The sequence below is a fragment of the Leopardus geoffroyi genome, chromosome B3 (assembly GCF_018350155.1).
Source record: "Leopardus geoffroyi isolate Oge1 chromosome B3, O.geoffroyi_Oge1_pat1.0, whole genome shotgun sequence".
Classification (NCBI taxonomy): domain Eukaryota; kingdom Metazoa; phylum Chordata; class Mammalia; order Carnivora; family Felidae; genus Leopardus; species Leopardus geoffroyi.
In genome coordinates, this window is record NC_059337.1 from 108,221,521 (window position 1) to 108,249,453 (window position 27,933).

The window sequence follows — 27,933 nt, forward strand, 5'->3', positions numbered from 1 at the left end:
CTTGGTTCAGGGTAATTTTTTTGAGTATTGATTAATGAGTTTGTATTTTGTGAGGTTTTGTTTTGTTTTGTGATTGCTTTGGTTTTTATACCTTTTAGCAGTCAGAATCCAGGGGTAGTGTTCCTGGAATTTTAAATTAAGAATAGAGTCTTATCTAAACCAGAGACCCTAAGCTGGCTGTTGACACGATGCCTACAAATGTGCCATCACAACGCTCGTCTTCAGAAGCAGGCTTCTGCAGCACTTCCTACTGAACAAATCAGAAGCTCTGGCATCTTTGAACCCATTTTCTGCCCTTGCAGTAGGTCTGAACACCCGAGGTAGCTGCCATCCTCCTCTCCTTGCGGTTTACCTGACCTACAAGGTCTGTCACTATTTCATGTCACACCGTTCTGCCTCCCTCCTTTATGTGACCTGCCTGCCCCTGTGGGTATTTGTGGTGACAACCTGTGACCTCAACTAACGTTCTTAATGGAAACTTGTTTGGTAATTTCACTAAATGTTTTCCACCAAGGAAACATTAACTCCCACTCAACCAGCCTTCGATTGCTCTCTCTCTCTCTCTCTCTCTCTCTCCCCCCCCGCCTCGCTCTCTCTCATATGCACACAATATTGATATATGTGCCACATATTATGGTTAAGAGTATGGACTCTGGCATTCAATCTCATCACCAACTAGATGAGTTATATAATTCATCAGTGTCTCCTTATTTGTAACATAAAGATAAGGTTTTTTTTTTTTTTTGTTTTTTGTTTTTTTTTTTGCTTGTATAATAAACTTCTATATAGCACTTAAAGTACCAGGCACTATTCTAAGCATTTTACATGATCAACTCTCTTTATCTTCATGATAACCCTATGAAGTAGGTACTGCGATCATTATTGCCCTTTATAGATGAGGCAACTGTGGCCCAAAGGAGTTAACAACATGCCCCAAATCATGCCTAGGCCATCTGGTGTCAGGGTCTGTGCTCTGAGCCTTCCTGTTATGTGTGCTGCCTCACATGACTCTTGTGAGGATTAAATGAGATGCTATATGTCAGCAGCTTGGCTCAGTGCCTGGCACAACCTCTGAGCTTAATAAAATAATAAAATGTGTTCTCTGTTAAATGACAATGATGCTAATATCACCATCCAGAGAAGATATTTAGGGAGAGACCAAGATGGTAGCTGTGGGCCTGACGGGTCTCTTGTGGCGGCACTTCTGTCCCCGCCCCCCCCCCCATTGGACTCCAGGGGGGTGATGTGGGCACAGGGAAGAGGAAGGGTGCCCCAGGCCAGGCAGCCGCAGTGGACTCCTCTGTTTGCTTCACTACCTGCGCATCTTTATGCGGATGGGGGTGAGAATGCCAAAGAAGGTGGTGGAGTGAGGCTTCAAGCTGAGACTCAGTCACACAAGCAGACGAGGACCCGGGTTTGCCGTAGGGGGAGGTGGTACAGGGAGGATCGCCGATACCCACCTGTGTGTGTCACTGGAGCATTCGAATCAGGTGACTTCCTCTGTGTCTCGTGGTAACAGACAAGCGCTCAGAAATCACCTCACCTTGGCCCCTTCTCTGAAATTGTATTTTTCATACAGGAGCAGGGGATGGCTTGCGTTCGTTTTCCTTAAGTACCATGCTTAGAGGAGCATTGTTGCTGAAATATTTTGACTGATGATAACTTTTTTTTCTCTATTGTCTTGAACAGGGGAGTATTTGGGAAACAGGGTTATCAATGTCAAGGTAAGAAAACACTTTTGAAAACCATATTTAATCTTGTTCTTGTGCTAAAGACTGATTATACTAAGAGGAAACAGGATACATTTCGTTAATACTGTGATAAATAACTCAGCGGGTCAGGTGAGACCCCTACAGAATTACTGCTTTTTAGTTGTGGTTTAAACTTCGGCTACATTTTAGACCCCATAGAGGGGGCATTTTCGTTTCTAAAGCCCAGATACCTGATGAAGTTTAATTGTTTGGAATTTTGTCTCTGCAACAACATGAAAGCACTACAGGTAATGCCATTTTGTGAGCAGGTGCCCTTCAATCCCGAAGCGAAATTGTTGTCTTTTACAACCCCAGTGTTAGTAGAGGTGAGAAGTGGCACAGCATTGATGTTTACCTGCAGAGGGAATCGAAACTATTATCCCAGCTCCTTTTTCATTTTCTAACTCCAAAAAGAAGAAAGAAAAAAGAAAATGTGAGCACTGTTGGAAGTTAGAGAGAAACAAGTGAAAGAAGGCTCTTACTTAGATTTGGCCAGACTGGATTGATTTGTCTTCTATTGGGCCCTTTCTTGTTGTTGGCTTGAACATCATTATACGGTATATATGTATGGTACCTCTTTTCTTGATTTGTACTCTACAGATGATTGATAAAATAGCGCTACATATCCTGGAGTGGTAGCCTCCATGTTAATAAGGAAATTCTGCCTTCTCTTCTGGAGAAGGTGAGGTAGAACGTTATTTCCCTTAGAATGGAGTAGGACACACTCTTGGATGTAGTTTTCATTTTCACATGTAAGCAATTCTGCATTTTCGAATTTGGAAAACAATACTGTTATGGCAACAATAATTGACTTTATGCTGTTAATCTCAGACTCAGGTGACAGCATAGTTCACAGGTGAGAATTGATGTCACCTTTAGGCACCTCTCCAGCACAGGGACATGCCCTTTAGTCACCTCAGGTCATTCTTCTGCATAGTGCCAGGATATTTGATGGGCTGATTTTTAGTGGGCCACCTGTTGTTGAAAGAGCAGGAAAGACCATTGGTCAGGAGAAATGTTCACATCTTGTTAAGGGGCATAAAACCAAATACCTGGTTGAGAAGGGTACACCATGCTAACATTAGTCAAATGAAATAGACAAAACAGATTTCAGAAAAAAGAAAATTTTCAGGGATAAGGAGAGGAATTATGTAATGATAAAGGGATCCATTTTTCTTTTTCTTTAATATGAAATGTATTGTCAAATTGGTTTCCATACAACACCCAGTGCTCATCCCAACAGGTGCTCTCCTCAATGCCCATCACCCACTTTCTCCTCCCTCCCACCCCCCATCAACCCTCAGTTTATCCTCAGTTTTTAAGAGTCTCTTATGGTTTACCTCCCTCCCTCTCTAACTTTTTTTTCCCCTTCCCCTCCCCCATGGTCTTCTGTTAAGTTTCTCAGGATCCACATAAGAGTGAAAACATATGGTATCTGTCTTTGTCTGTATGACTTATTTCACTTAGCATCACACTCTCCAGTTCCATCCACGTTGCTACAAAAGGCCATATTTCATTCTTTTTCATTGCCAAGTAGTATTCCATTGTATATATAAACCACAACTTCTTTATCCATTCATCAGTTAATGGACATTTAGCCTCTTTCCATAATTTGGCTATTGTTGAAAGTGCTGCTATAAACATTGGGATACAAGTGCCCCTATGCATCAGCACTCCTGTATCCCTTGGGTAAATTCCTAGCAGTGCTATTGCTGGGTCATAGGGTAGATCTATTTTTAATATTTTGAGGAACCTTCACACTGTTTTCCAGAGTGGCTACACCAGTTTGCATTCCCACCAACAGTGCAAGAAGGTTCCCGTTTCAAGAGGGATCCATTTTTCAAGAAGACGTAATAACCTTTAACATATAGGCACCTGACAACAGAGAATAAAAATACATGAGGCAAAAACTCATCAAACTGCAAGGATATATAGACGAATCCACTATTACAGTGGGTGACTTCAGTATCTCAGTAACTAAGGTCCAGCAGACAGAAATTCTGTAAGGATATTACAATTTGATCAAATTGACATTTATAGACTACCCCGCCTAACAACAGCAGAATATACATTCTTAAGCTCACAAGGAATATTAATATAGACCACATTCTGGCCTATGATGTAAGTCTTAACAAATTTAAGAGAATAGAAATCATAAAAAGTATTTTTTCAGAGCACAGTGGAATTAATGCACACATGAATCAGAAACGTAGCTGGAAAGCCCCCCCCCCCCCACATATTTGGAGATTAAACAACACATTCAAAATAACACATGGGTAAAAGAAGACTCAAGAAAAATAAAAACTATTGTGAAATAAATGAAAATAGAGTTTATGAAAATTTGTGGGATACAGTAAAAACAGTACTCAGAGGAAAATTTATACCATTAAATGCATTTATTAGGAAAGAAGGATCTAAAACCAGTAATCTAGGTTTTCGTCTTAGGAAGCTAGAAAAAGGAGAGAAGCTTAAAGTGAGCAGAAGAAAAGAAATAATACAATTAAAGCAGAAATCAGTAAAATTGAAATTAGGAAACCAATAGAGAAAATCCACCAAATAAAAAGCTGGTTCTTTGAAAAGGTCAATAAAATTGATAAACCTCTAGCCAAGCTAATGGATAAAAAACAAGCAAACCTCAGATTCCTTAGAATGTAGGTTTTGTCTTAGTGAGGGATGGTTTTGAGATCCCCTCATATAAAAGGATCAGTTCTCTGGGAACTTTCAATTTGGTTCTCCTGCAAATTCAGTCTGATGAAAGCTAGATTTTTTTTTAACGTATATTGCTATTTGCTGACATGTCATCTGTATTTATGTATTTAATCCTAAAAACCTCCACATGCCCTGAAAGATCTGAAAAATAACACGTATTTTCATACTGCTTCATTGCGGATTGTTCATCTTTTAATGGCAAACTGAATTCTGTCTGCACTGTGTCAGCATCCAGATGAAAATGGAAAAAAAAGTTATTCAGAAGTTCTAAGTGTTTAAATAGTTGACTGAGTCATCCTGCAAATATTGGATGAGTGTCTACTTTGAGGCATCATGCTGCCCAGGAATTCTAAGGGTTATAGAGGCTATATGTGGAAGATTTGAAACGACAGGCAAGCTAAGGGTTGTAGAGATTTGAGGAGACAGAGATGGTTTAGTCTCTCTAGAAGGGGAGCCAGGGATAGTATATTTTAACGGAAGAGACATTTTTTAAGTCGTTGTCTTGATACAAACTTAAGATTTAGTTAGGCGGTAGGCAAAGAGGATATCCTAGGGATGAAGCAGGACACGGTCAGTGTGCAGGGAGGGCGAAGCCTGCTCCAGGAAGAGCAGCTAGTCTAGTTTCTATTGGAACAAAGAGCTCCCATAGAAGAAAGGTAACAAGTAAGCTTGGCTAGCTTCTGGAGGGCCTGACACTTGGCCGGGAAATTTGAACTCTACTCATGGGCCGTGAGAAAGCCATTGAAGGTTTAGATCATGGGGCAAGGTGACCAGAATTAAACTGTGAGAGGACTCCTGTGGGGGTGAGTGTGGGATCAAAGCCAGAAAGGACGAAATAAGCTCAGGACTTGAGTGCAAATAGTTTGAGTGTGAGCAAAGGCACGAGTTAGGTTGATAGTAAAGACGATGGGAAGGACGGGTGTGCTGGCTGCCATCATGTGGGCCAGACACCCACATCAAGTCAGCTTGCAGCCCTTGTTGACGCGGTGCAGCCCTTGTTGACTCGACTGTAACTGGTAGACCATCAGCCTCCGATGAATGTGTAATTGTGGGCTTAATTTCCTAGTGTGCACCTGTGTCGTCCATAAGCGCTGCCATCACCTAATTGTTACGGCCTGCACTTGCCAAAATAATATTAACAAAGTGGATTCAAAGGTAAGAAGATAGCAGTTTGCTAATTAAGTGCCTGCACAAGCTCACGTGCATGCTTCTCGCTCTCTTTTTTTTTTTTTTTCTCACTCCCACCTCTTTCCACTTCCCTGCCACGCTCTTTGAAGCTGATGGTGGTATCAGAATTGAATTCTCTCTTTTTTATATTATGGTATTTTTAATTCTATGCTTGTGTAGTTTGACCTGTCCTTGAGTTGATCCCACTTACTGATCAGCTGGTTACAAGCTCTCAGGATCAATTTTGCTAATTCGGAGAGAGTTTTTGGAGGACTGACCGAAAAGATCCCTGAGTTGGCCATCACATGACCAGGAGTTGATGTGGAATCCAGCCTCTGCTAGTTAGCTTCTCTCTTAGCTCAGTCTTAAAAATGGGATTCATATTTCCTTCACGCAGTTTTTGTGAGGGTTAAGCAGGATAGAATTGATGTGATGAGTATTTGTTAACTGTAAATTGTGCTTTCTCAATAAGGCGACCATTAGCCTCCTCCATTGTCTTCCCAAATATCAGGGAGGATGCATTTCTGTATATAAATGCCTGATCCTCATTCTTGTAACTTGTATTGTGTTCAGCTAGGGTAGGCACATTCCAGATTCTGGAGCTAGAAAGCAGATGGAATATTGCTGACAATCAGCGGATTTACAGATGCACTAGAGAGTCTGACTTTGAAACTCAATGATGCCCTACAGCACACATATAGCACATATATCAACCATTAGCACATATAGCACACACATAGTACACATACAGCATGTGCCTGGTCTGATTATTTGCTGGAATCAGTTTGTGAGATTAAAGCAGGACCTCTGCCCTCAGATTGTCACAACACAAATGCCAGGCAAAGGCTGGAAGGGCTGAGGAAGCCACTTGAATGTCCCCTGGGATGAATCCCTTCTTCAGTTCCATGCTCCCTGGGTGCTGCCTTCTCCCCTCTGCCCCCCACAATATCTGGAAAAACTCCTGGTAATAACAAGTGGATATAGTCTATAAAAGACCTGTTTAATCCTGAAGCTAAGAGGCTCTAGGAAATAGATATGGGTGTGGGGGAGTTGGCAGGGAGAGATATACAGCCTGAATATAAAAGATGATAAAATGGTTTTAATTTCTACTTATCTTCCCAAAGGGTGAACAATCTAATGCTCACTACACCCTTTCTGTTGAGTCTTGTTCATTAGGAAATGGGCACAGTCTGGTGAGTTAGGCCTGAGTACAGTGAAATGATATACCCAGCTCAGGTGTCACGGTAACGCTTTGCACTTGGGGGGCTCCTGTTACATCTGCATGAAAGGTGTTGGCCTGGAATGCTAGCTCCTGTCCTTCTGTTCCCTTTTTACAGATCGCTGAACAGAGGTTCGGAATCAACATCCCGCACAAATTCAGCGTCCACAACTACAAAGTGCCAACGTTCTGCGATCACTGTGGCTCCCTGCTCTGGGGGATAATGCGACAAGGACTTCAGTGTAAAAGTGAGATGCTGGGCTGCCACGTGCCCCCTTCATGAGGTCACCGTGCCGCAAGCTTTCGGAATTCTATAGGTTCCGATTCTGACCTAGGACCGGTGGTTTTGGATACTTTGTAAATTAAATCTTACCGGTTCTATATGTATGTGTCCCTTGTCAGGCATGTAAAAAGAGCTACATCTGGTTTTAAGAGTTCCTAACTGTAGATTTAGTCAGTTGTTAAATTCAGTGTTCTGTCTAGCTGGCTGTCATCTGTGTAGTGCCGAGTGCCTGCTAATTGTTGTATATTTGAAAAAGGCGGGAAATGGGATCTTGGTCAGAAATAGAAGACGGTAGGAGGCAAGGTGCCCAAAAAAGAGAGGCTTGAGTTATGAGTAAGAACAGGCAGGAGAGTAGGTCTAGTGCCTTTACCAGAAATAAGCAAGAATTGAGTAAAAGCACAAAGAGAGCTGCCCTGAGTCTTCTCGAAGAGATTGATAGAGATTGGAGAGGTATGGGGTGTGAAGGATGCTTAAACTTCAGCCACGGACTTGCACCTCACTAACTATGCCCAGTGGAGCCCGAGTTTGGAGCTTTTGCTGTAGCAAAGGGTCTGGGATTAAGGACTGATTCCTGTCCTGCGAGGAGTTGGGAAGCTGTTGGCCTTGAGTTATCTCCCACTGGGTGTTGCTGTAACAATATGGCCATCCTGGGATGCAGTCCCATGCTGAAATACAAGTGAATGTCAGCCTTAAGCTTTAGATAAATCCTGAGTGACTGGGGGAGGCAGAGTTGGTATCATTGCAGCTGGACGACTTCCATCTATTGCCTGGACTTACAAAGCCCGCTTCTGTCGACAGAAAGGGACTAGTCACTTGTCTTTACGAAAGACAAATTCTGTAATCTCATTAGAACTTCACTTAATAATTCTTTTTTCCTAGATATATTAAATAATTAGTTTTGAGCCAAAACAGCAACCAGCTCATGTGTAGCTTCAGTTCTGGCCTTGCTGGGTCTTAACCTGGAAGGTCTCCCCCCGGTGTGGGTTTCCAGTGCAAAAGTCACTTTCTGCTTTTGTATGGTTGTTGCTGACAATGCAGAGCCATGCGTGGGGCTCATCTGCGTTGTCCTTGCCCCCTGAGGCCGGAGGGTAGCGCACCTGTAGCGATCCATCGCCTATAATTTTTGCTTTTCTTGTCACCTGGCTCTTCAGAAAGGGCACGTGAAGCTAATGAGGCTTCAGCCTCAGGCTCCCTCCCTGCAAAGGTGTCTTCCAGAGCTCCACTCGATTGGATACTCTTTTTCTTAAAGAGGGGCACCCTAAATTACACAAATGCAGACCCCACAAAACCGGGATCTGTGCACGCTTCCAAAGATAGGTGGACGCTCCAGGCATCTGCTGCTTGCTCTTCCATTCCTACCTCCCGTCAGCAGTGCCCATGGAAAGAAACTGACGGAACTTTCTTTCTGCTGATTAAACCTTGGGTCCTTCATCCTCCCGAGTCAGTTTCCTGTGCACCAGGAACTTAGCTTGCTTCTGTCCTCTTCCAACTGCCATTTACTTTGACCTTTAAAAAAGTTGCTTTTCTCCCCCACGAAGGAGTTAGAACCACAGGCTGAGTGCCGAGAAGCACAGCCCCCACAGGATGCCGTGTCCTGTGCTGCGAGGGCTACCCAACCACAACAGTACTCGGAAAGAAAGCTTTACTTAGAGGTTTTTCTCTCAGAAACACCATCTCCATCCTGTTTGAACAGTGCTCTATAATGTGGCCTTTAGATTGCTGCCTTTTATTGAGCAATACAAAGAAAAGCATAAAGTCCGTTGGCATGATTCCTTGTGAGTTCCTTGAATTGTCACTGTGATGAACATTTTGATTTCTGTATTGAATCATGCTTGTCAATCGGCCATGCCTAGTACACATGATTTAGGTGAATGTCTTTCATCAAGTCACAGTGGAGAGAAATGGATGTGAAATTTATTTTTCATTCAGTGTGCCAGACTTTCCGCTTCGGCACAAAGCAGACACAGAGAAAGTGTCAGGGATTGTTTTGAGAGCAAGGTCAGGTTTATGAGAAGATGGCGTTGCTCAGCCCGTAGAATTCCTCTGTCATCATCTTTCAGGTTGTTAAAGTTGTTTTTTGCAGCACGTGTTGGCTTGGCTCCTTCCTGAACGTGGATTCCCTTCTCCTCTCCCTTCTAGTATGTAAGATGAATGTCCACATTCGATGCCAGGCAAACGTGGCCCCTAACTGTGGGGTGAACGCGGTGGAGCTCGCCAAGACCCTGGCCGGGATGGGCCTCCAGCCCGGAAATATTTCTCCAACCTCGGTGAGACTTTGCTTTTTTCACCGTATTGTAATTTAGAAGTTGCTCAGATGCAGTGAGTCCGAATGAGGGAATGTGGCATAATCAAAGTTCCTAATGTCAGCAAACATATTTGCAGATTTATTGTATTTTTAAAGAGCATTTTGGTCCACAAAAAGAAGATTCTTTATACAATTATATGACAAGAAATGACAAGCAGGAAGCAGGATTTTTTTTTTTTTTTTGTAATTAGCTTCCTGTCAGTGTGGTCTGATGAAACCCTGGAATCCAGGGCCCTGGGTTATCCTCTTAACTCTCAGCTGGGGCCCTGGCGGCACAGTTGACCAGCAACTGTGGGCCTCAGCTTCCTCTTCTCTAAAGGGGTTGAACTTGAAGATTCTCCACCGCGCTGGAGTCTAGCTGTTCTGCAGTTTTTGTTTATGGATTGTGAATTTATCTCTCAAACTCAGCGACAAACAGGAGTTCCTTCCTCTCGGCTCTTGGGAGTGGGTGGAGTTGGTCAGTTGCTGTGGACATGTTTTGTCTTGCAACCTCCCTGAGTGACCTCCTTGCTATTGACCGTTAGAGCCTCGACCACTTCCCAGGCCCAAGTGCTTTTGCTGCCTTCCTGGCTGGGTCTACAGACTGCTGGGAAAGAGCCGTGGCTACTGCTGTGGTTTGTGAAAGGTGCAGCTTGACATTCGGTTTAGGAAAACTCTAGAGTTAACTGTTAAATATCTCTGGGTACTTAGGAAGAGAAGCACAATCACAGTCAAGTTCTTGGTTATCCAGAAAATGTCCGTACTCACCATCCCATTTCCTTATTACTAGTAGACTAGGGCCTTGGACAGACATTGTATTCCTTTATTTCAGGAAAGCATTCGCAAAGTCTAATGTCTAGCTCATGGAGAGACAGGCAGGATGCTAATACCATGAGGGGTATTTCTAATGCATGAGATAGCTGTTCCTGAAGGGCATAGGTTAAGGATTTAAGCTTGCACCAGGGCTCCTAAAATGTAATGAGAATAAGGTAGACCATGTGGCAAAACCTCTTGAGTGGGCAATGTCATTTGTCATTTGAACCAAGTATCTTTGATATTCTATTTGAAAGTGGAAAAAACAAAATTACCTGTTGTTTGACAGCAAAGCATGAAAAGAACCTTAAGTCTATCCAAAGAGAAGAATGGGTTAAAAAAAAAAAAAAAAAAGATTGAGAAATACTGGCTTAGAGTTTTCTGGCTAGTACCAGCCCAACCAGGAGAAGTATTTAAGTGGAGGAAGTGAGATTCATGCTGGTAAAATTTTTCTGTCTTTGAAATATTTATGAGCAGAGACCTGGAGGAGAAACTATTAAAAACAATTGGATTTTTCAGTCTATCCATTTGATAATCTGTAATCACTGTTTTACTGGGGCGAGTAAGTAAAATCCTTGTAGCTTCAAGCAGTTGCACAGTTGTTTGTTGGAAACATTGCTTGGAAGTCGCTCCAGATGAGCTGGGTTTTTTAGCTAAATAGGTCAAAAGCTACAGAGTGTTAGACTTCTCATCTGTTGTCTGGTGGCAGCTTATCTTATAAGTGTCCCAAGATGGACACTTGTGTGTCACTTTGCCTTTAGGTAGCTCCCTCACTGTGGCAGGGCTTGTTCCTGGGGCTGAGTTACCCACTGAGGAGGCCACACCTATTTCTGGTTCAATATGGTGACAGTGGGGCTCTCAATGTGCTGGTGGTCAGCTTTTGTAGAGGGCAAGTTGGCTGTGTGTCAGAAGTCTTCCAAATTAACATTTGGGCCCTAAAGATTCCATTTCTGGAAAGTCATCTTAAGAAAATAGATGATGATCGTGATCATGATAATAACAGCAGCTCAGCTTGTGTTTTAAAGAGGCTGGGCACCGGTCTAAGTGCTTTATACATATTTATTCATTTCTCATAATAATTTGCATTCCAGTAGCAGGGGAATTAATGAATAAACTGTGATGCATCCATAAAACAGAATATCAAACAGCCCTTAAAACTCGTGTTCTTGAAGGATATAGAAAATACACATGACAAAGTGTTACATAAAAATGTGTGTTATGAAACAACAATTTTATTATATTTTTAAAAACTAATCAAGTGTAAAGAAAGATAGGTATGTGTGTATGTGTAATTGCTTTTATTTTTTATTTTTGGAGGGGGGAGCTAATGAAATTAGCGGTGTTTAAAATTTTATCCTTCATTATTCTAGTTTTACATTAATTTTTATTTCTCTTATGTAATTTTAAATACTGTGTAATAAATATTGCTTCGTTCATTCACATCCTGGGGCGGATCCTCTGAACAACTGTGAAAACCACTCTGTGAATGAAATGGACACCAGGTGGCGCTCTTGGATCCTGAGCATCCTCTAGAAAGCCGTCACCCCAGACTAAGGCGTTTGTGCTTCACACACTCCCATTCGGGCTCAAACTGAAACTCTCAGTGGCTTAGATATATTTTTAAGTTATTCTTTCCTAAATATAGTCAGCACACATCGGGAGCTGGTACTGAAGTAGTTTCGCATGGCAGAACCTGATAACGTGTCAAGCTGAATTGATCTTTCCCCACCTGATGTGTCGAGGGTTGAGGCAGCCAGTAACGTCTTCTGCCTCCATAAATGCTTCATGCACCTGCCACGACTTCTGACTCCATGTTTTCCTACCCTGCCTTGCAGAAGCTCGTTTCCAGGTCGACTCTAAGACGACAGGGAAGGGAAAGCACCAAAGAAGGAAATGGGATCGGGGTTAACTCTTCCAGCCGACTTGGTATCGACAACTTTGAGTTCATCCGAGTGTTGGGGAAGGGGAGTTTCGGGAAGGTGAGTCATGACTTTAGGTGTCCGGGTTAAAGGAAGCATGTTTGAGTGTGCGTGTGTGTATACACACGCATACTTCCCAAGTGCCGGGAAGTGTGTGTTCCCACACCCTCGGAGCCTCAAGAGTTCTCACGCCTGTGCTCCATCCTCCCGCGCTGCCTTAGGTGATGCTGGCAAGAATAAAAGAAACCGGAGACCTCTATGCCGTGAAGGTGTTGAAGAAGGATGTGATCCTGCAGGATGACGATGTGGAATGCACCATGACAGAAAAAAGGATCCTGTCCTTGGCTCGCAATCACCCCTTCCTCACTCAGTTGTTCTGCTGCTTTCAAACGCCTGTAAGTAGGACTTACACGCATCACCTCAATGCCCTCCTTTCTTAAAGAGTTCAGATGTTAAAGGTTTCATAAAGAAGTGCATCAGACTTTAGAAGGATGAACTCCCATTCTAGGCTCTGTGAAGGAGCTTGGGTTTTAGTTCTGAGAGCAAATGGAAGAAATTTAGCAGATGAATGACAGATCAGGTTGTATTTTTTAACTATAAAAAAGATAACTTTCTGCAGTTGGTAATAGAAGCATCCTTTAATTATCTGTATCCTTCCTCTGAAGGAAACTGTTATTACTGATTTCATTATGTACCTTTCCAGAGAATTTGTTGCACAGGAAAGCATACACCCACACTACATATATGTATCTGTATTTTTTAAAAACACAAATGGTAAGGATACTTTGCTCACTGGGAGATCATGACATGAGCCAAAGTTGGATGATTGACCTGCTGAGCCACCCACGTGCCCTTCCAGCTGCCTTATTTTTAAAATAACTGCAGAGTGGGGCGCTTGGGTGGCTCAGTGGGTTACGTGTCTGACTTCGGCTCAGGTCATGATCTCAGTGTTCGTGAGTTCGAGCCCCGCATCGGGCTCTGTGCTGACAGTTCAGAGCCTGGAGCCTGCTTCAGATTCTGTGTCTCCCTCTCTCTCTGCCCTTCCCCTGCTCACACTGTTTCTCTCTCAAAAATAAAAAAACATTAAAAAAAATTTTTTATAATAGTTGCATAGTATTCCAAGACCAGGACATAATTTATATAACTTGTTTCCTATTGTTATACATTTAGATTGTGCCTAGCATTTTTATTCCAATCAATGTGGCATGAGTCCCCTTGTACTTTTATCTTTACGTATTGTTCTTTTATTTCTGTATGACATACTATTAGCAGTGGTATTGTTTGGGCAGTGGTATGTGCATTTAAAATTTTGACTGAGTCCAATTGGCCTTCTTCCCCATAGCAGTTCAAGACAGCTAACATTTTAACCCCTGTATACCAGGCACTGTTCTAAGTGTCTATGAACATTGTCTCACTTAATCCTTAGAGTAGCCCTGTGAAGTGAGTTCTGTTAACACCACTCCCATTTTTCCAGAGAAGGAGACTGAGGCCCAAAGAAATTTAGCTTCCAAGAGATGGAGGTTTTGACACTGGGCAGCCTGACTCTAGAGCCCAGGCTCTTATCTCTTGCTTGCCATATTTTTAAATGTACACTTTGAAGCCATGCGTGAGGCCTCTTTCCCCCGTTGTCCCATCACACCATGTAGCCTATCATTTTGATGATCAGAGAGATTTACAAAATGGTTTCTTCAGAGTCCTAATTGGCATTTCTGGAACTGTGAGTGAGGCTGAACATTCATTCGCAGATGTGTAAGGATCACTTGTGTTTAAACACGTTGATCCTGTGCAGCCTGGAGAAGGTGGGGGTGGCAGGCAAGCCTAGGAGCTGGGAGACAGGATGTATGAAGAGCGCGTACTCTCATGCCAGCCAAGCATACTGAAAGGAGCTGGGGAGTCAGTTAATGCTCCTTCCCCTCATGGTCTGCACTCAAGGAGGCCACACCCTCCTCACCTCATGGTCCGTGGTTCAGTAAAACAGCCCTGGAGCCCGGAATGCCCCTGCTGCCCTGCCTGATTCTGGGCTGCCCATTCCTGGCTTCCTTGGACGCTCCAGTTATGCTCATCCTCTTCGCTTCCTGGAGAAGCCTTGAAATTCTATTTCCTGTGCTCTGTGCTTTGCCTACACAAAGCCCTCCTCACCTCTCCCATCCAGCGATTATCGCAGAGGGGAATAGGGTGACAGCTCAGGCTTGAAAACAGCCTTGTCAAGAAGGATGGTATCATTTGATGGATACCAGTTGTCTGCCTGCATTTCAGGCTTGAGCCTCAGGCTTCTACCGTGAACCACACAGCCAAACAGGGCTACCCTCAGATCATCTTTCCACGGCCTGAGCCAAAGAGTGGATGGTTTTCTATAATATTGAGTTAGATGATCTAAACTGGCTGATAACCTTTGAATCAGACAGTTGACAGGCAGGTAGTGAACTTAGTCTGGTGGAGCAGTGGCCATTATTTAAAGTTACTCTAATGAACGAACAAAGAAGTGTCTCACGCTCAACTCCAGGGGACTTCTGCCTGCCAAAGGAGATCCCCATGATTCTATAGAAGCCGTCAGAAGTCTCACCACAATTAGATTGTGTTATGGTAGAGTAGAACAAGAAATAAGCCTGGAACACACTGAGAGCCCAGTGAAAATAGCATGAAGAGTGCATAATTTTCTGGAAAAATATAAATTATACAATATAACAAATTATTGGCGGCCACACCGAATTTCTACAATGTTCAGCAGGTGAAATCTTAAGCATTGGCGGTTTATTTTTCCTAGTGATAGTTTCATGTGTGGCCACGAGGTGGCAGTCGTTACCGCATGGTGATTTTATTTCTCCACCCAAGCTGAGAACCGACACAGGGGGTTAGAATTTGTGTTTTGCAGTAGATGTCTCCAAAGCAAAGGATAAAAGAAATTTTCCCCTGCCCTAAGTCTAGATGATAAAGGAGAGAGGACCGACTTAAAGAATGAACTGAACTTTCCTCATGCTGAGATAGAGATACACAATTTTTATTTTGCTGTAGTTTATTCCTTCTCTCCAGTTGGCAAGGTATTACACTCCTTACTATGCGTGGCATTTATTTGCTGTGTCTGTCAGAAATCCTCAGTAACTATCTCCATTTGCTGTTGAAAAAGATAACTGTAAAGAATAGAAGATGTTAATTACTATAAGGAATTGCAGCAGATTCGTTACATTTTAGCTACTCAGTTTGGCAGGTCATGGCCTCTAAAATGAGATGCTAATCTGTGTGTTATGCTGAACTGTTACCGTCAGCATTTAGAAGTGAGCCGAGGTGAGGTACTGGGGTCACATCCCAGCTGTCTACAAAGTATTGTCTCATTATAAAGACCGTTAGAGGGGTGCCTGGGAGGCTCAGTCAGTTAAGTGTCCGACTTCATCTCAGGTCATGATCTCACGGTTCGTGGGTTCAAGCCCTGTGTCAGGCTCTGTGCTGACAGCTCAAAGTCTGCTTCAGATTCTGTCTCCCTCTCTCTCTGCCCCTCCCCTGCTCACACTCTGTCTCTCTGTCTCTCTCTCTTTCTCAAAAATAAATAAACATTTAAAAAAAATTGAAAGACGCTTAGAGAACTCTTACTCTCTCCTGTCCCTCCCTGTGAAATGAGTGTCCCTGGGGCCCAGAGAAAGGGAACAGGAAACTTGCAGAGGCAGAGGGTCGCTTAGACTGTAAGTAGGGAAGACAAGGTTCACCTCTGGGTCAGGCTGACCCTGGAGCTGCCACTGTGCTCTGACCCATCAGCGCACATGTCATTGGTTCAGCATCTGCCTAAGCACCTCCTGTCTGCCTTGGCTCCCCTCCAACCTGTTGCTATAGAAGCAGCATTGCCCTTGGAAATGGAAGACCTGAGTTCTTCCAACTTTGTTTTCCTCTGAGTGGCTGAAGTCTACCTGAAAATTCTTTTGAGCTTTAAAGTTCTCATGGTTAAGATGAAAGAAGGATTGTGGTGAGGACCAAAGGAGAGAATGCAGAAATGCTTTGTACATGTGCAGCACTATTCCCAAATGAGTGAGACTCATTGCCGTGATGACTGCCTCCTTCCTTACACCAAAGAAAAATGTCCTGGGGCTTCCCAGTGGCCAGCATAGACCCCAAATAGAGGGTATAGTAAACCCCTAATAGTAGGACTTTGGGAGCCACTCTAGTTCTTGGCAAACGCACAAAGGTCAATTTCAAATTGGTAGATAATTTATCAAGTTTGCTTCATAGGATTGTGTGCTCATAAATTACTGCCTCCAATTTTTTTCCTAATACTGCAGGTTACTCACAAATACATAATTAAATTGCCATCCTCATACATTGGCGATAGCATAATTCCTAATAGTTTATGAATAATTTGCTAATCTGGATCAAGACTCATAAAAGTACTTAAACTTTTTTATTTCATGTTTATTTATTTTTGAGAGAGAGAGAGAGAGACAGAGTGTGAGCGGTGGAGGGGCAGACAGAGAAGGAGACAAAGATTCTGAAGCAAGCTTTAGGCTCTGAGCTGTCAGCACAGAGCCTGATGCGGGGCTCGAACCCACAAACCGCAAGATCATGACCTGAGCTGAAGTCGGACGCTCAACTGACTGAGCAACCCAGGTGCCCCCTCATAAAAATGTTTATACTCTGGGATCTGTTGGTTTTATTTCTGAAACTAGCCTAAGCAATAAAAATAAACGTTATATACAAAGATGTTTAATTTTTCAGTGCACCATTTATAATAGGAAAATATGGAACCAACTTGAGCATTCAGCAACAGGAATTTACTTAAATAATAAAATACTTAAAAGTGATAAAGATTTTTCAGCTGGTAAAGAGATAATGAATATTAAGCTGTTGAATGGCAACGTGTCATAAGCCCCTAGCATGTATTATTTATTGCTTACGCTTCTTACAACAGCCCTGTAAGATAGGTACAAGTATTGTCTTCATTTTGCTGAATGATAAAGTCCTGAGGACTTAAGTCCCTTGCTCAAAATCTAATATAGTAAATGGTGGAGCTAGGAAGTTAGAGCCCAGGAAATAATACAGAATTTATGATGATTGGTAGTGTATATCCACATCAGGATCTGCCCCAGACGGTGAATGGGCAAACCTAGCTCCTCCAAAAAGAGGAAGGAAATTATGTGAAATAAACTACCAGGGATGGAATGAAGGTAGTGACGTGGCGGATGGTTTTTCTTCTTTGTTCTATTTTCTGATTTGGGTAATGTGACTGTATTTCTTTAACGTTGAGGGTGGGGGGGGATGGGGGGGATGGGGGGGATGGGGGGGAGGGCCCTGTGGGGGTGCAGGCCTAGTGAACACTGCCTTCCCAGACTCTTCCAGGTTCTATTTCCTTCACACTCCTTTCGTCTTCATCAGTGGCTCTGGTGTCAGCAGCTGAGCATCCTGGCATTTATGGCCCGGAATCCAGGCCTCCCCACCCCCATCCCCAGCTCCCAGGGGCTGTCCACTGGCTCTCCTCCTGGAGCCTCAGCTGAGTGTGAAGGGAGGAAAGAACAAAGCCGGGGCAGTAGCAGGAGGGGGAGTGGCAAAGTAAATACTGGTCAGATGCCTTAGCCTTTGTTCAGAGACCCAGTTTATTGAAGCAAAAATTTCCATTTGGAAGACATAAGACACGCTGTGCCCGGTGCCCAAGAACTGCCTGTCCGTCATCCGTAGGACCCGGGCCCAGGTCAGAGACACAAGCCACAGCAGAGCCTCTCTTTTTTGGGATTGCTCCGGTCTGTGTTTACAACCTGCTGCGTTCAGGGGGGCCACAGGGGGCATGGTCCCTTCCTTCATGAGGACAGAAGCCCAATGCTCTCATTTTCTACCCCCACCCCTCCTTCACTTGTCAGTGTTTCCTCGGGACATCTGGGCTGCCGGGGAGGGCCCAGGGTGTCCACCTGCACAGGTTGTCCACGAAGCAGTGCACCTGGAATGCTGGCAGGGACACAGCTTTGCATAAGAAGCCACTCCTCAAATATTGATCAACAAAGCAGAAATCCTCCTTCCCAAGGTTAAAGTGTCCGGGAAACTTGTGTGCTACATGCTGTCCGCTTACACAACTGGTGCACAGTGATTTCCATGTACTTAAGTCACCCTTGAAATACGTTATGAAAACTGTCTGGCAACGTGAGTGCTTGGGGACATTATTCTCTCCCTTGCAGTTATACTGTTGAATGAAATATTAGGAGTGTGTGTATGAGAGAGAGAGAGACAGACAGACAGACAGATGAGATAGCAAGATAGTCACGTGGCTCTGGAAGGAATCTTCCAGAATTTTATCAGGCAGGTGGCTCCGCTGCTGCCTTCAGTGTCAGAGCTCTGAGTTCTGCTGGCTTAACTAGTAGTCCCCTTGTTTTTAAGAAGGTCCTTTCATTAGATTTTTTTTTTTCTGTATAAGCCCCTCCACCTGAAAACGTGTTTTTTGTTTTTTTTTTTTTGTCAATGGACCCATTGGTGCAGAGAGTGACCCTGCAGTTAGCTTCGCGCATGTGGTGGGCGTGAAGCTGCAGTCTGCCCCAAAGCCCCACGGCCCTGCACAGCCCTGCTCGGCCGTGCACAGCCCCACAGCCCTGCATGGCCGTGCACAGCCCTGCTCAACCCCACAGCCCTGCACGGCCCTACATAGCCTCACAGCCCTGCACAGCCCCACACAGCCCTGCACAGCCCTGCACGGCCCTGCACGGCCCTACATAGCCTCACAGCCCTGCACAGCCCCACACAGCCCTGCACAATCCTGCTCAACCCCCGCACAGCCCTGACTGCATTCCAGCCTCTCCAGCTCTTTTTTCCCTTTCCTGAGTGTTTAGTGGGTATTTGGCGGCGGTCACCAGGCCTGTTTGTCTGCTGATCTGCGGCTAGCAACTGGCCTAAGGGAAGAGAAGGCACACTTGGCCCCAGGAGAAGCATTACCCATGGTGCCCTGAGTTACAGTGACATCCAGACGAGGGGCAGAGACCCTGTGAGGTGAGGAGAGGGGAAGGTGCAGCCAAAAGAGCTAGAAAGGACAAGGGTTCTGAAGAGGCCTCTGTTAATGCCTTCAGAGAGCTGGTCAATTCTTGGAGCCTGGAGGGTCCCGGTTTGGTAGAGGGGGTGGGCGAAGAAGAAATGGAGGCAGCAGCTACTGTTCATTGAGACTTTAGTGTGTGTTCTAGGTGCTCATTCATTACCAGTGCCTGTACAACTGTGCCTGTGGGCATTTCATAAATATCTGTTGAATGAAATATCTCATTTAATACCCTCAATAGTCCAGGGTGGTGTAGATACTATTATCTTCATTTTAAAGATCTGGAAACTGAGAAGTCCAGAGAGGTTAAATACTTTGCCCCCAAGCATACCGCAAGCAAGAGTTAGACCATGGATTCTTAACCAGGTCATCTGGCTTAATACTCTATGCCATTACTTTTAAAATACCTCAGATAGAAATGTCTCCTCCCTGGAATGTGTACAGCTGAGAAGAGTGTCATTAGGCAGGAATAAGGGCGGTTTTTCACAATACATACTTTTGTAGCCTTTTATGAACCACCTAAGGATATTTCCCCTTATCTGTTTGGAACTAGGTTTCCTCCTTTCCCTGAGCAATGACGGCCACAAATACTAGTTGGTCTGCTTATGGGTCATGTGTTAGAGTTTGCCTTTGGCTCAGATCGAAATAGAAAATGAGCCAGAACATGGTGTTTCCCAGTTGGGCATGTTCCCAGCTTATTAGTAGTGCTCCATCTGGGGACAAAACGCACACAGACCATCTCCAGACTCTGGGTTTGTGTGTGTGTGTGTGTGGGGGGGTCATTTGCGACCTTTGCTTCTGTCCTCTTGGGCTTTCCGTGGCCAAATGGGGCCATGAAAATGAATGGGGAAATAGGAGAATCTGAAGTTCGTGCTGTTCCTTTGGCTCTCCCTGCTCGGGTAGGACTGCCAGGGGACTTGGTGTGACAGAGGGGTTTGAAAGAGCTGGCGTGCTTCTCAATTCGAGGTCGTTGGGCTGTAACTGGCCTTGTTGTCACTAGCCATCACCACCTGACGACCTGGAGATCGTGTAGACCTGCCACTTCCATATTCGGTAAGCTGGTTCATGGATTGTGTGTAATTTCCCTCCGTGTATCCAAGACTTGCCCTGTTCACAATGGGCTCTGTGCTTCCCTATGACTGTCCAAGCTTGGTGGTGTTAAGGGCTTTGTTGGACTTTTCCCTGACTGTGACTGGGAACCTGCCAGACTATAGATGCTCTGGCCCCAGCAGGGCCCTGTGTTGAAGCCCTGGGCTTGAAGTGCCAGGGTTGGCTTCAAGGAGGAGAATGCGATGGGCCTTTTGCCAAATAGTTCAGTGAAAAGTCTATCAGTTCAGGATCACGTTGACTGCTAGCAAGAGAAACAGTCCTTTGAATCCTCAGTCTGATTGGGAAGAGAGGATTCATGCACATGGAAAAACGTATGGTAGAGAGCATGGAATAAACACAGTCATACTACAAAAGGAAAGGTAGCTGAAAATGAACGCTCCAGGGCGCCCAGGTGGCTCAGTCGGTTAAGCGTCTGACTTCGGCTCAGGTCATGATCTCCTGGCTCGTGAGTTCGAGCCCCGCGTTGGGCTCTCTGCTGTCAGCACAGAGCCCCTTCGGATCCTCTGTTCCCTCTCTCTCTCTACCACTCCCCCTCTCTACCACTCCCCCTCTCTACCACTCCCCCTCCCTCTACCTCCTCCCCTGCTTGGGTGAGCTCTCTCTCTCTCTCTCTCTCTCTCAAAAATAAACAAACATTAAAAAATTTTGAAAAAGAAAATGAACACTGAACCCCAGGGAAATCTTTCCTACCTCCTGCCAGTCTTTCCTCAGAAATGTAACCAGAATGGCTACAAGGCTAAGTAACTAGCATCTGAGCTGTAAGCAACACCAAGGGGCCGCCTGCAGGAGTTTCCCTCGGAAGTTGGGTTGAGTCCTACCAAGACTGGGGCATTCAGGCCAAGGCCTAAAGCTACACTCATGAGTGGCTGGGGGGCGTCCACCCCGCCCTGATGATAGAACTGTGCACCATGAAAACCTGACCGCGGCTCACACGCAAACCATAGACTGCAATGTATTCTAATTTTGAAACACTTGAGTTTTCTGTAACTACTTCATCACTGGTAAGTGCCCAGCTGTGTCCATCTTCCCTCAGTCCAACAACTGCCTATCCAGGGCCTCCCAAGACAGAATCAGCCTTGTCTGTGCGGATAATCTTAGCTCAACTGCAAGTGTACCGAATTGCTGCTGGTCGGTGAGGCTAGAAGGTGTTTATTCAATCAGCAAATGTGCACTGAGTGCCTTCAAGGTTTCAGGCTCTGCTGTTAGCCCTGAGGATGCCGGCAGTGAACAAAACAGACAACAGGCAACTCTGCCCTCATGGATCTGAGGTTCTCCTGGGGAGTCCATGGGCCTGAATAGGCTGTTTATAATGTCAAATCAGCTGGCGACCCTCCTTGGTGGGTTGGTCACAGAAGCAGTTCTGGGATTTCCGTATAGCGTAAGCTCAGAGCAGCCATGTGCCTAGAAGAGAGTCTAAGGGACTTGTCTTTTTTTTTTTTTTTTTTCGAGTCTCGTTAGCATATAACTAGTTTCGTTAGTTTCAGGTGTACAACATAGTGGTTCGACAAGTTAGTATGTTATGCCGTGTTGGTGGGAATGTAAATTGGCACAGCCACTGTGGAAAACTGTACGGGGGCGCCTCAAAAAATTAAAAACAGAAATGCCATATGGTCCAGTTAAGTCCGCTCTTGGGTATTTACCCAAAGAAAATGAAAACGCTAATTCAAAAAGGTATGTGCCCGCTTATGTTTATTGCCGCATTATCTACAATAGCCAAGATAGGGCGCTTGTCTTAAAGCTACATTTGCATTTGAAGCACACTCCTGTTTTTTACCTGGGCACGGTGGATCTAGAACCTGGTGAAGATCCCGGGTGGCTCAAGCTGTCAGCGCGACCTCTGCTTGGCGATGGGTCCGTTAGCACTGCTGGGCTTGGGGGCTCAAAGCAGGAGGCATAAGCGGAAGGGCAGCAGCCCAGCCCAGCCTGCTTCCTTGCTCCCCGCTGCCATTGTACGGTTATTCTCATCCCACTGGGGAAACTGGCCTCTTCACTGACAGTCCCTGCACGGGGCTGCCGAGACACCAGGCTCCCCCACGTTAACCCCGTGCCATCAAGACTGACTCTGCTGGTGTGCAGGGCTCTTCTTCACCCCCTTCCTGCCTTCTGTTGTCAGCTGATACCTTGGCTCACCAGCAGCCCTCCCTGCCTCTGCTGGAGGGCTTGGGCATGCCCAGTCTTCCCTTCGGGCCACCCAGGGAGTTCCTGTTTCCTTTCTGCGGAGGCATCCAACTTGTAGCTTATTTGTACTGCAAAAGAGCCTGCTGTATCTCTAGCTCACTCCTGCCTGCTTCTTTAGGATATTTTGTAATGATTTATGGCTCAGGTGTCACGAAGGAATCCTTGGAGCTTTTCCCAGAGTCTCTTAATTCCATTCTCATGGTGTATGAGATTTTAAACATTAAAAATGATGTAATATCGAATTCCCAACTAAAACACAGGGGGAAGGTCAGTCCAGCACAATTCCTCCCTTTCCCACAATGCATGCGGTTCCCTTCCTCAGCGGTGGACCTTGGGAAGCACCTTCGTCTGCTTCCTTGTGCTTCCTCTCTCCTCCTCACTCCCAGGGAGCCCTGAGCTATGATGACCTTGTGAAGTGGGGACTAGCAGCAAGCCCAGACCTTCTAAACCAGGGTCTATTTACCAGTGAGTGAAAGGCAGTTCAAAATGAGTCAGATACCACCAACGCCAGGAACAGATACGGCAGAGCTGACCTGGACACTGGTTAAAGTTCTTCTGAAAGCCTGTAGAATTGAGGGACTGATCATTAGATTTGTCCCTTTGTACTTGGGTTTCAGAACAGATAGGAAGCAGGAAGCTTGCTTCCACCTGGCTCAGAACTTTATCCCCACTACCCTGACCTTCACCCAACAGGCCAGACAGTTTTAACCATCGAATGTCTGGTGAATTTTCAAACTTCCTCGTAAAAAACATTCACTTATTTGCATAGTGTCATGTCATTTTCCTGCTCCTGACATTTGGGGCAGGATAATCTTTTCTTATGGGGGATTGTCCTACGCATTGTTGGATCAGAGGCATCCCTGGCCTGTGCTCACTGCATGTGAGCTCCCTAGTTGTCTCCAGACATTGCCAGATGTCCCCTGGGTGGGGTGGGGGGAAAGGAAACCACTGCCTTATATGAATATCAGGTGGTCTGTCCTAGATACAGAAAGTTAAATGGACTAGAAGATCACGTTAGTCTTTACAGGGACCAAAGCAAAGTGTGTTAAATACTCCTCATAAAATTATAAGCATTTTTTTTTCTCTTCTGACTTTGAGACAGGCAAAGTTCCTGCTTGGGGGCCTGTAACAGTTCTCAGTGGCTGCACCGAGGCATTTGCTCAGTCTCGGGCCCTGGCTGGGAGGAAACTGGGTGCAAGCGTAGCGGGTCTGTTGAATGTGAGCCAGGGTTAGCACACTGCCAACAGCTCTGAACAGCAAAGCCTCCTGCGATAAGGCAGACGTATCAGAGCCTGGGGCGTCTAGGGAGCCAAAGATTAGCTCAGCGAGCATATATTTACAATGGGTTATATTTAAAAGCAAGAGATTGAAATAGCACAGCGTCTCTTGTTTTGGCATTGAATGATTTGCTTCCACTTTGCCATCAAGGTGTTGAATCAGTAACTTTTTATGAAAATCGTCTCCACCCTGAATTGCAAAGGGTGCCAGCCTATCTGTGAGTCAGATTCCATCCTATGTGTGATGCGTATGACTGGATTTTACAAGCAGGGATCATCAAAGCTTTAAGAAACATTTCTCAACCAGTGTAGAAAAATGTGCCAGTAGCAATACCAGTGTGCTTTGGGGGAAGCATGCTTGCTATTTTCTTTTGTTTGCCATACAGGGAAAATGCTCTTTCAACTTACAGTTACAGATACTTTAGATACCTCAGAACTGAGTGCTGTCTAAATATTGAAAGTAGACCCTAACCACTGGACACGTTGGCTGTTTCTATATTGAATGGTACTATTATGTCTATCTTGCATTTCTAATTCACTTCAGTAAATGTTTCCTTAGGGCACATTGTGTGCCAGGGACTGAAAGCAATAAGGAGAAACAAAATGTGGACCTGCCCTCTAGTTGCTTTCAGTCAAGGATCATCTTAAACACAGACACCTATAACCATGGGATAGAAGAAAAGTCATGACTTGGCCCTTGTGGAGGTTGAAAGGGCTCTGAGAGAAAGAGCGGTCTCAGCTGTATTTTGAGGATGCATCTGAGCCCTACAGTCATAGAGGGCTGAGGAGAGGACACAGGTCGGGCCTCCCGGACAGAGGTGATAGCAATGCAGAGGCACAGAGGATTAAAATGTATGGTATGCCTAGGACACCCCAAATAAGTCGATGCAGCAGGATTGTAGGAGGGGAAATGTGGGTAGTGATGAAGCAAAGTCATCATGGGCCTGCCATCCTTTCCAAAGGAACTTAGACTCAATCATGGAGGTGAAGGGTGCCAGCCAGGGTTTTAAGCCAGAGGGCAACGGAAGACGTGCATTTTAGGAGGTGGTTCTCTGCAGAAAGAGGAGACTGGGGGTAGCAGATCTGGTAAGGATGCTGAAACAGGGTCCTGTCAGACCTGCTTGCTCTAAGGCAGCGGTCACTGAGTGGAGTCAAGGACATACTAAGGAGGTGGAATCGATAGGACTTTTTAGGGTAAGAGAGTGGGAGGAGTGGTCACAGTTCTGGTCAGTTGGGAGCCTGGGGGAATAGCGTATGATGAATTCACTTTGCAGGAAGCCAAGTGGTAGGAAGTTTGTTGCTCAGAAACATGGTTCAGATGGGAAATTGGATTTTGGTGTCCTCAGTGTCCTCTGGGTATATAGTAGAAAGTGTAATTTTTTTAATATTAAAAAAATACTAATTTATGTTGAGAGAGAGAGAGTGCATATGAGTGGGGGAGGGGCAGAGATGGGGGAGAGAGAGAATCTCAAGCAGGCTCCACCCTGTCAGTGCGAGCCCTACACGGGGCTCGAACCCATGAACTGTGAGATCATGGCCTGAACCAAAATCAAAGCCAGACACTCAACCGACTGAGCCACCCAGGCACCCCAAAAATGTAATTTAAAATATTTCGGTAGGTGTTTGTAGATAGGAGAGGAGAGCTGAGAAAAGAATTCTACGTAAGAGTGGAGAAGGTGGCAGAAAGTCAGAAAGAAGAATCAGAAGGAAGTGGTTTCATGGGAGGAGGAACCCAGTGCCCACATGAAGTCAGTTCACCACAGGACTGGAAGCTGTAACTGGATCTGGGATGAGACTGTTGGTGTTGCTGTCTTAGTCTCTGCTCCGGTCCTTGCAACTTTAAAGGGCCCATCGGAACTCCACGTAACCAACTGAAGCTTCTCTACAAGGCCAACGCGATATCCTCTCTCCCCTGGCTAAACCCTTAAAACTATTGGTGATTGCTTTACCATCTTGTTAGACTCTGCCTCTGTTACTTTGGTCTCCCTACCTTTATATAAGTCAAGTCTGTGTCTTTTTTCCTCCATGGACAGCAGAGATCAGTATGTGGCCCATAGTGCAGAAGGGGTTTGGAAAGGGGCTGTGGGGGCGTCGTTTGCTTGAGCACATCTTATTCCCCAGATGAAGGGCCAGAGAAGAATGCGCTGTGGCTGTGCTAGAAGGAACAAAACTCAAAATAGCACAAGGAATGCACATTCCAGGTGGAAATTCGGCAGGTACTACAAGACTGTAGAGCAGAGGCAAGAACAGACTCTTGGCTAACAGATTCCCAGGCATCCTCTCAAGGCAGACCGAATATTCTTGGCCTGATTTGCTGCTTCTCTAACTGAGTGATTATTTAGACAACTATAACCCAGAATCTCCTCTTGTGAGGCAGACATGTCTAATTCATCCACAGATCATATGGAGAGATGAAATCTTGCCTTCTTTAAGAGGCTGCAAAGTTTAGGAACCTCTGTCATGAAAAATGATCTCAATAAGTAAATGGCATTTTTACTCTATCCAATAGCCCTATACAAACTAAATCCATTAATATGTTTTTTATTTTATTTATTTTTTTTGAGAGAGAGAGCGAGCAGGGGAGAGGGGCGGAGGGACAGGCTTAAGAGACAATCTTAAGCAGATTCCATGCTCAGCGCAGAGCCCTGCATGGGGCTCAATCTCATAACCGTGGAATCATGACCTAAGCCAGAATCAAGAGTCAGACGCTCAACTGACTGAGCCACTGAGGCACCCCTAAATCCATAAGTATCTTTAATAGACCTTCTATTTGGTGCTTAAACCAAAACCTTTACACAGAGAGTTGTACCGTGTGAAATAATAATTTTTAAAAAATCCTATTGTGCATATTTTTAAGTGACAAAACCTTTTCTAAAAAGGAAATTATAACCTAAGATATCTTCTTGGTAAACCAAAGTTCAGAATTTAAATTTGTGAATTTAATCCAGAATCAAAACACTATGACTAGTTGGCAGTAATCTTTTCTAAGATGCCTGTGTTTCCAGGCTAATAAAAATGATCTTTATCATAAAGTATCCTAAGTAGATACTCATACCATCCTTTTATTTCCATTAACTTAAATAGAGGTCCAGCTAATTGTAGGACTTCATAGAAATAGCACTGAAAATAGTATGCACCTGTTAAAAAAAATTCACTGTTCAATGACTAAGTACATCAGGAAATACTATGTAATATAAGTGGAAAAGGAAAGATACATTTTTCATGTTCTCTTTTTCTCTTCTTTAAAGAGTGGTAAGTAGGACATAAGGGGTAAATAAATTCTAATTAAAAACACCCTTGTTAAATTTCTTGTTTGCCCTGAAATCTCCAGTTCCTTGTATCCTAAAAGCCACAAATGGTTTTGTTTCCCCTTGTATTTGGATTCTATCCCTGGGTATCAGGATTATAGATGATTTTATTTTCATTTTATTTATTTTTTTCCTCGGTTTTCTATGTATTTACTTTATAACTACAGTTGAACTATGAACCTGTAACTACTTTTGCTTATTCTTTTAACGTTTATTTATTTTGAGAGAGAGAGTGTGTGCACAAGCCAGGAAGGGGCAGAGAGAGAGAGGGAGGGAGAGAGAGGGAGACAGTGAGGGGGAGAAAGAGAGAGAGAGAGAGAGAGAGAGAGAGAGAGAGAGAATCCCAAGGAGTCTCCCTGTTGTCAACACAGAGCCCAATGCGGGGTTTGATCCCATGAACCATGAGACCATGACCTGAGCTGAAATCAAGAGCTGGATGCACAACCGACTGAGCCACCCAGGCACCCCTGTAATTACTTTTAAAAACAGAGAAAAAAACCACAAAGCTTTATTCTTAAAGGGAAATGAAGTGGTGTGTGAAGCAGGTCTGCTTCTCATTTCGAGCTCTTCCATGAACTATTTTAACTGCAGGTAAGGCAGTTTACGTCGTTGCCCTTACATACAATAAATGGGTAGAACTGATCTTGGCCGTTCGTTCCAGCTTTTGTGACGCTCTAGTTTAAATCGTCGTAGAAACCAGAAATGGCCTCCTGCCATGTTAGCTCTCCAAGGGGTTATTTACCCTTTGCTAGGTGCAGGCACTACGCTTGGTGGTAGCAGAGATGTGTCATTTCCAGCCGGGCTCTGCCTTCAGAGGTTTCAGGTCCTTAACAGAAAACAACACCAAGCACACAAGGCCAGTGCAGCCCAATGAGACTGGGCAAGATGTGTGTGGACCATTTTTTTTTTTTTTGAAAGTATAAAATA

At 44.6% G+C, this 27,933-nt stretch overlaps 1 protein-coding gene across 1 annotated transcript in view; it reads left to right on the top strand.

Moving 5' to 3' along the window:
- The window catches only part of PRKCH (protein kinase C eta), a 235,508-nt gene that overhangs the window by 124,867 nt on the left and 82,708 nt on the right, over positions 1-27,933 (top strand). Inside the window, exons 4-9 of the mRNA XM_045451174.1 lie at positions 1,690-1,724; positions 5,527-5,615; positions 6,965-7,094; positions 9,269-9,396; positions 12,062-12,205; positions 12,367-12,540. Coding sequence (XP_045307130.1) covers positions 1,690-1,724; positions 5,527-5,615; positions 6,965-7,094; positions 9,269-9,396; positions 12,062-12,205; positions 12,367-12,540 — 700 coding nt within the window. The remainder of the gene's footprint in view (positions 1-1,689; positions 1,725-5,526; positions 5,616-6,964; positions 7,095-9,268; positions 9,397-12,061; positions 12,206-12,366; positions 12,541-27,933) is intronic.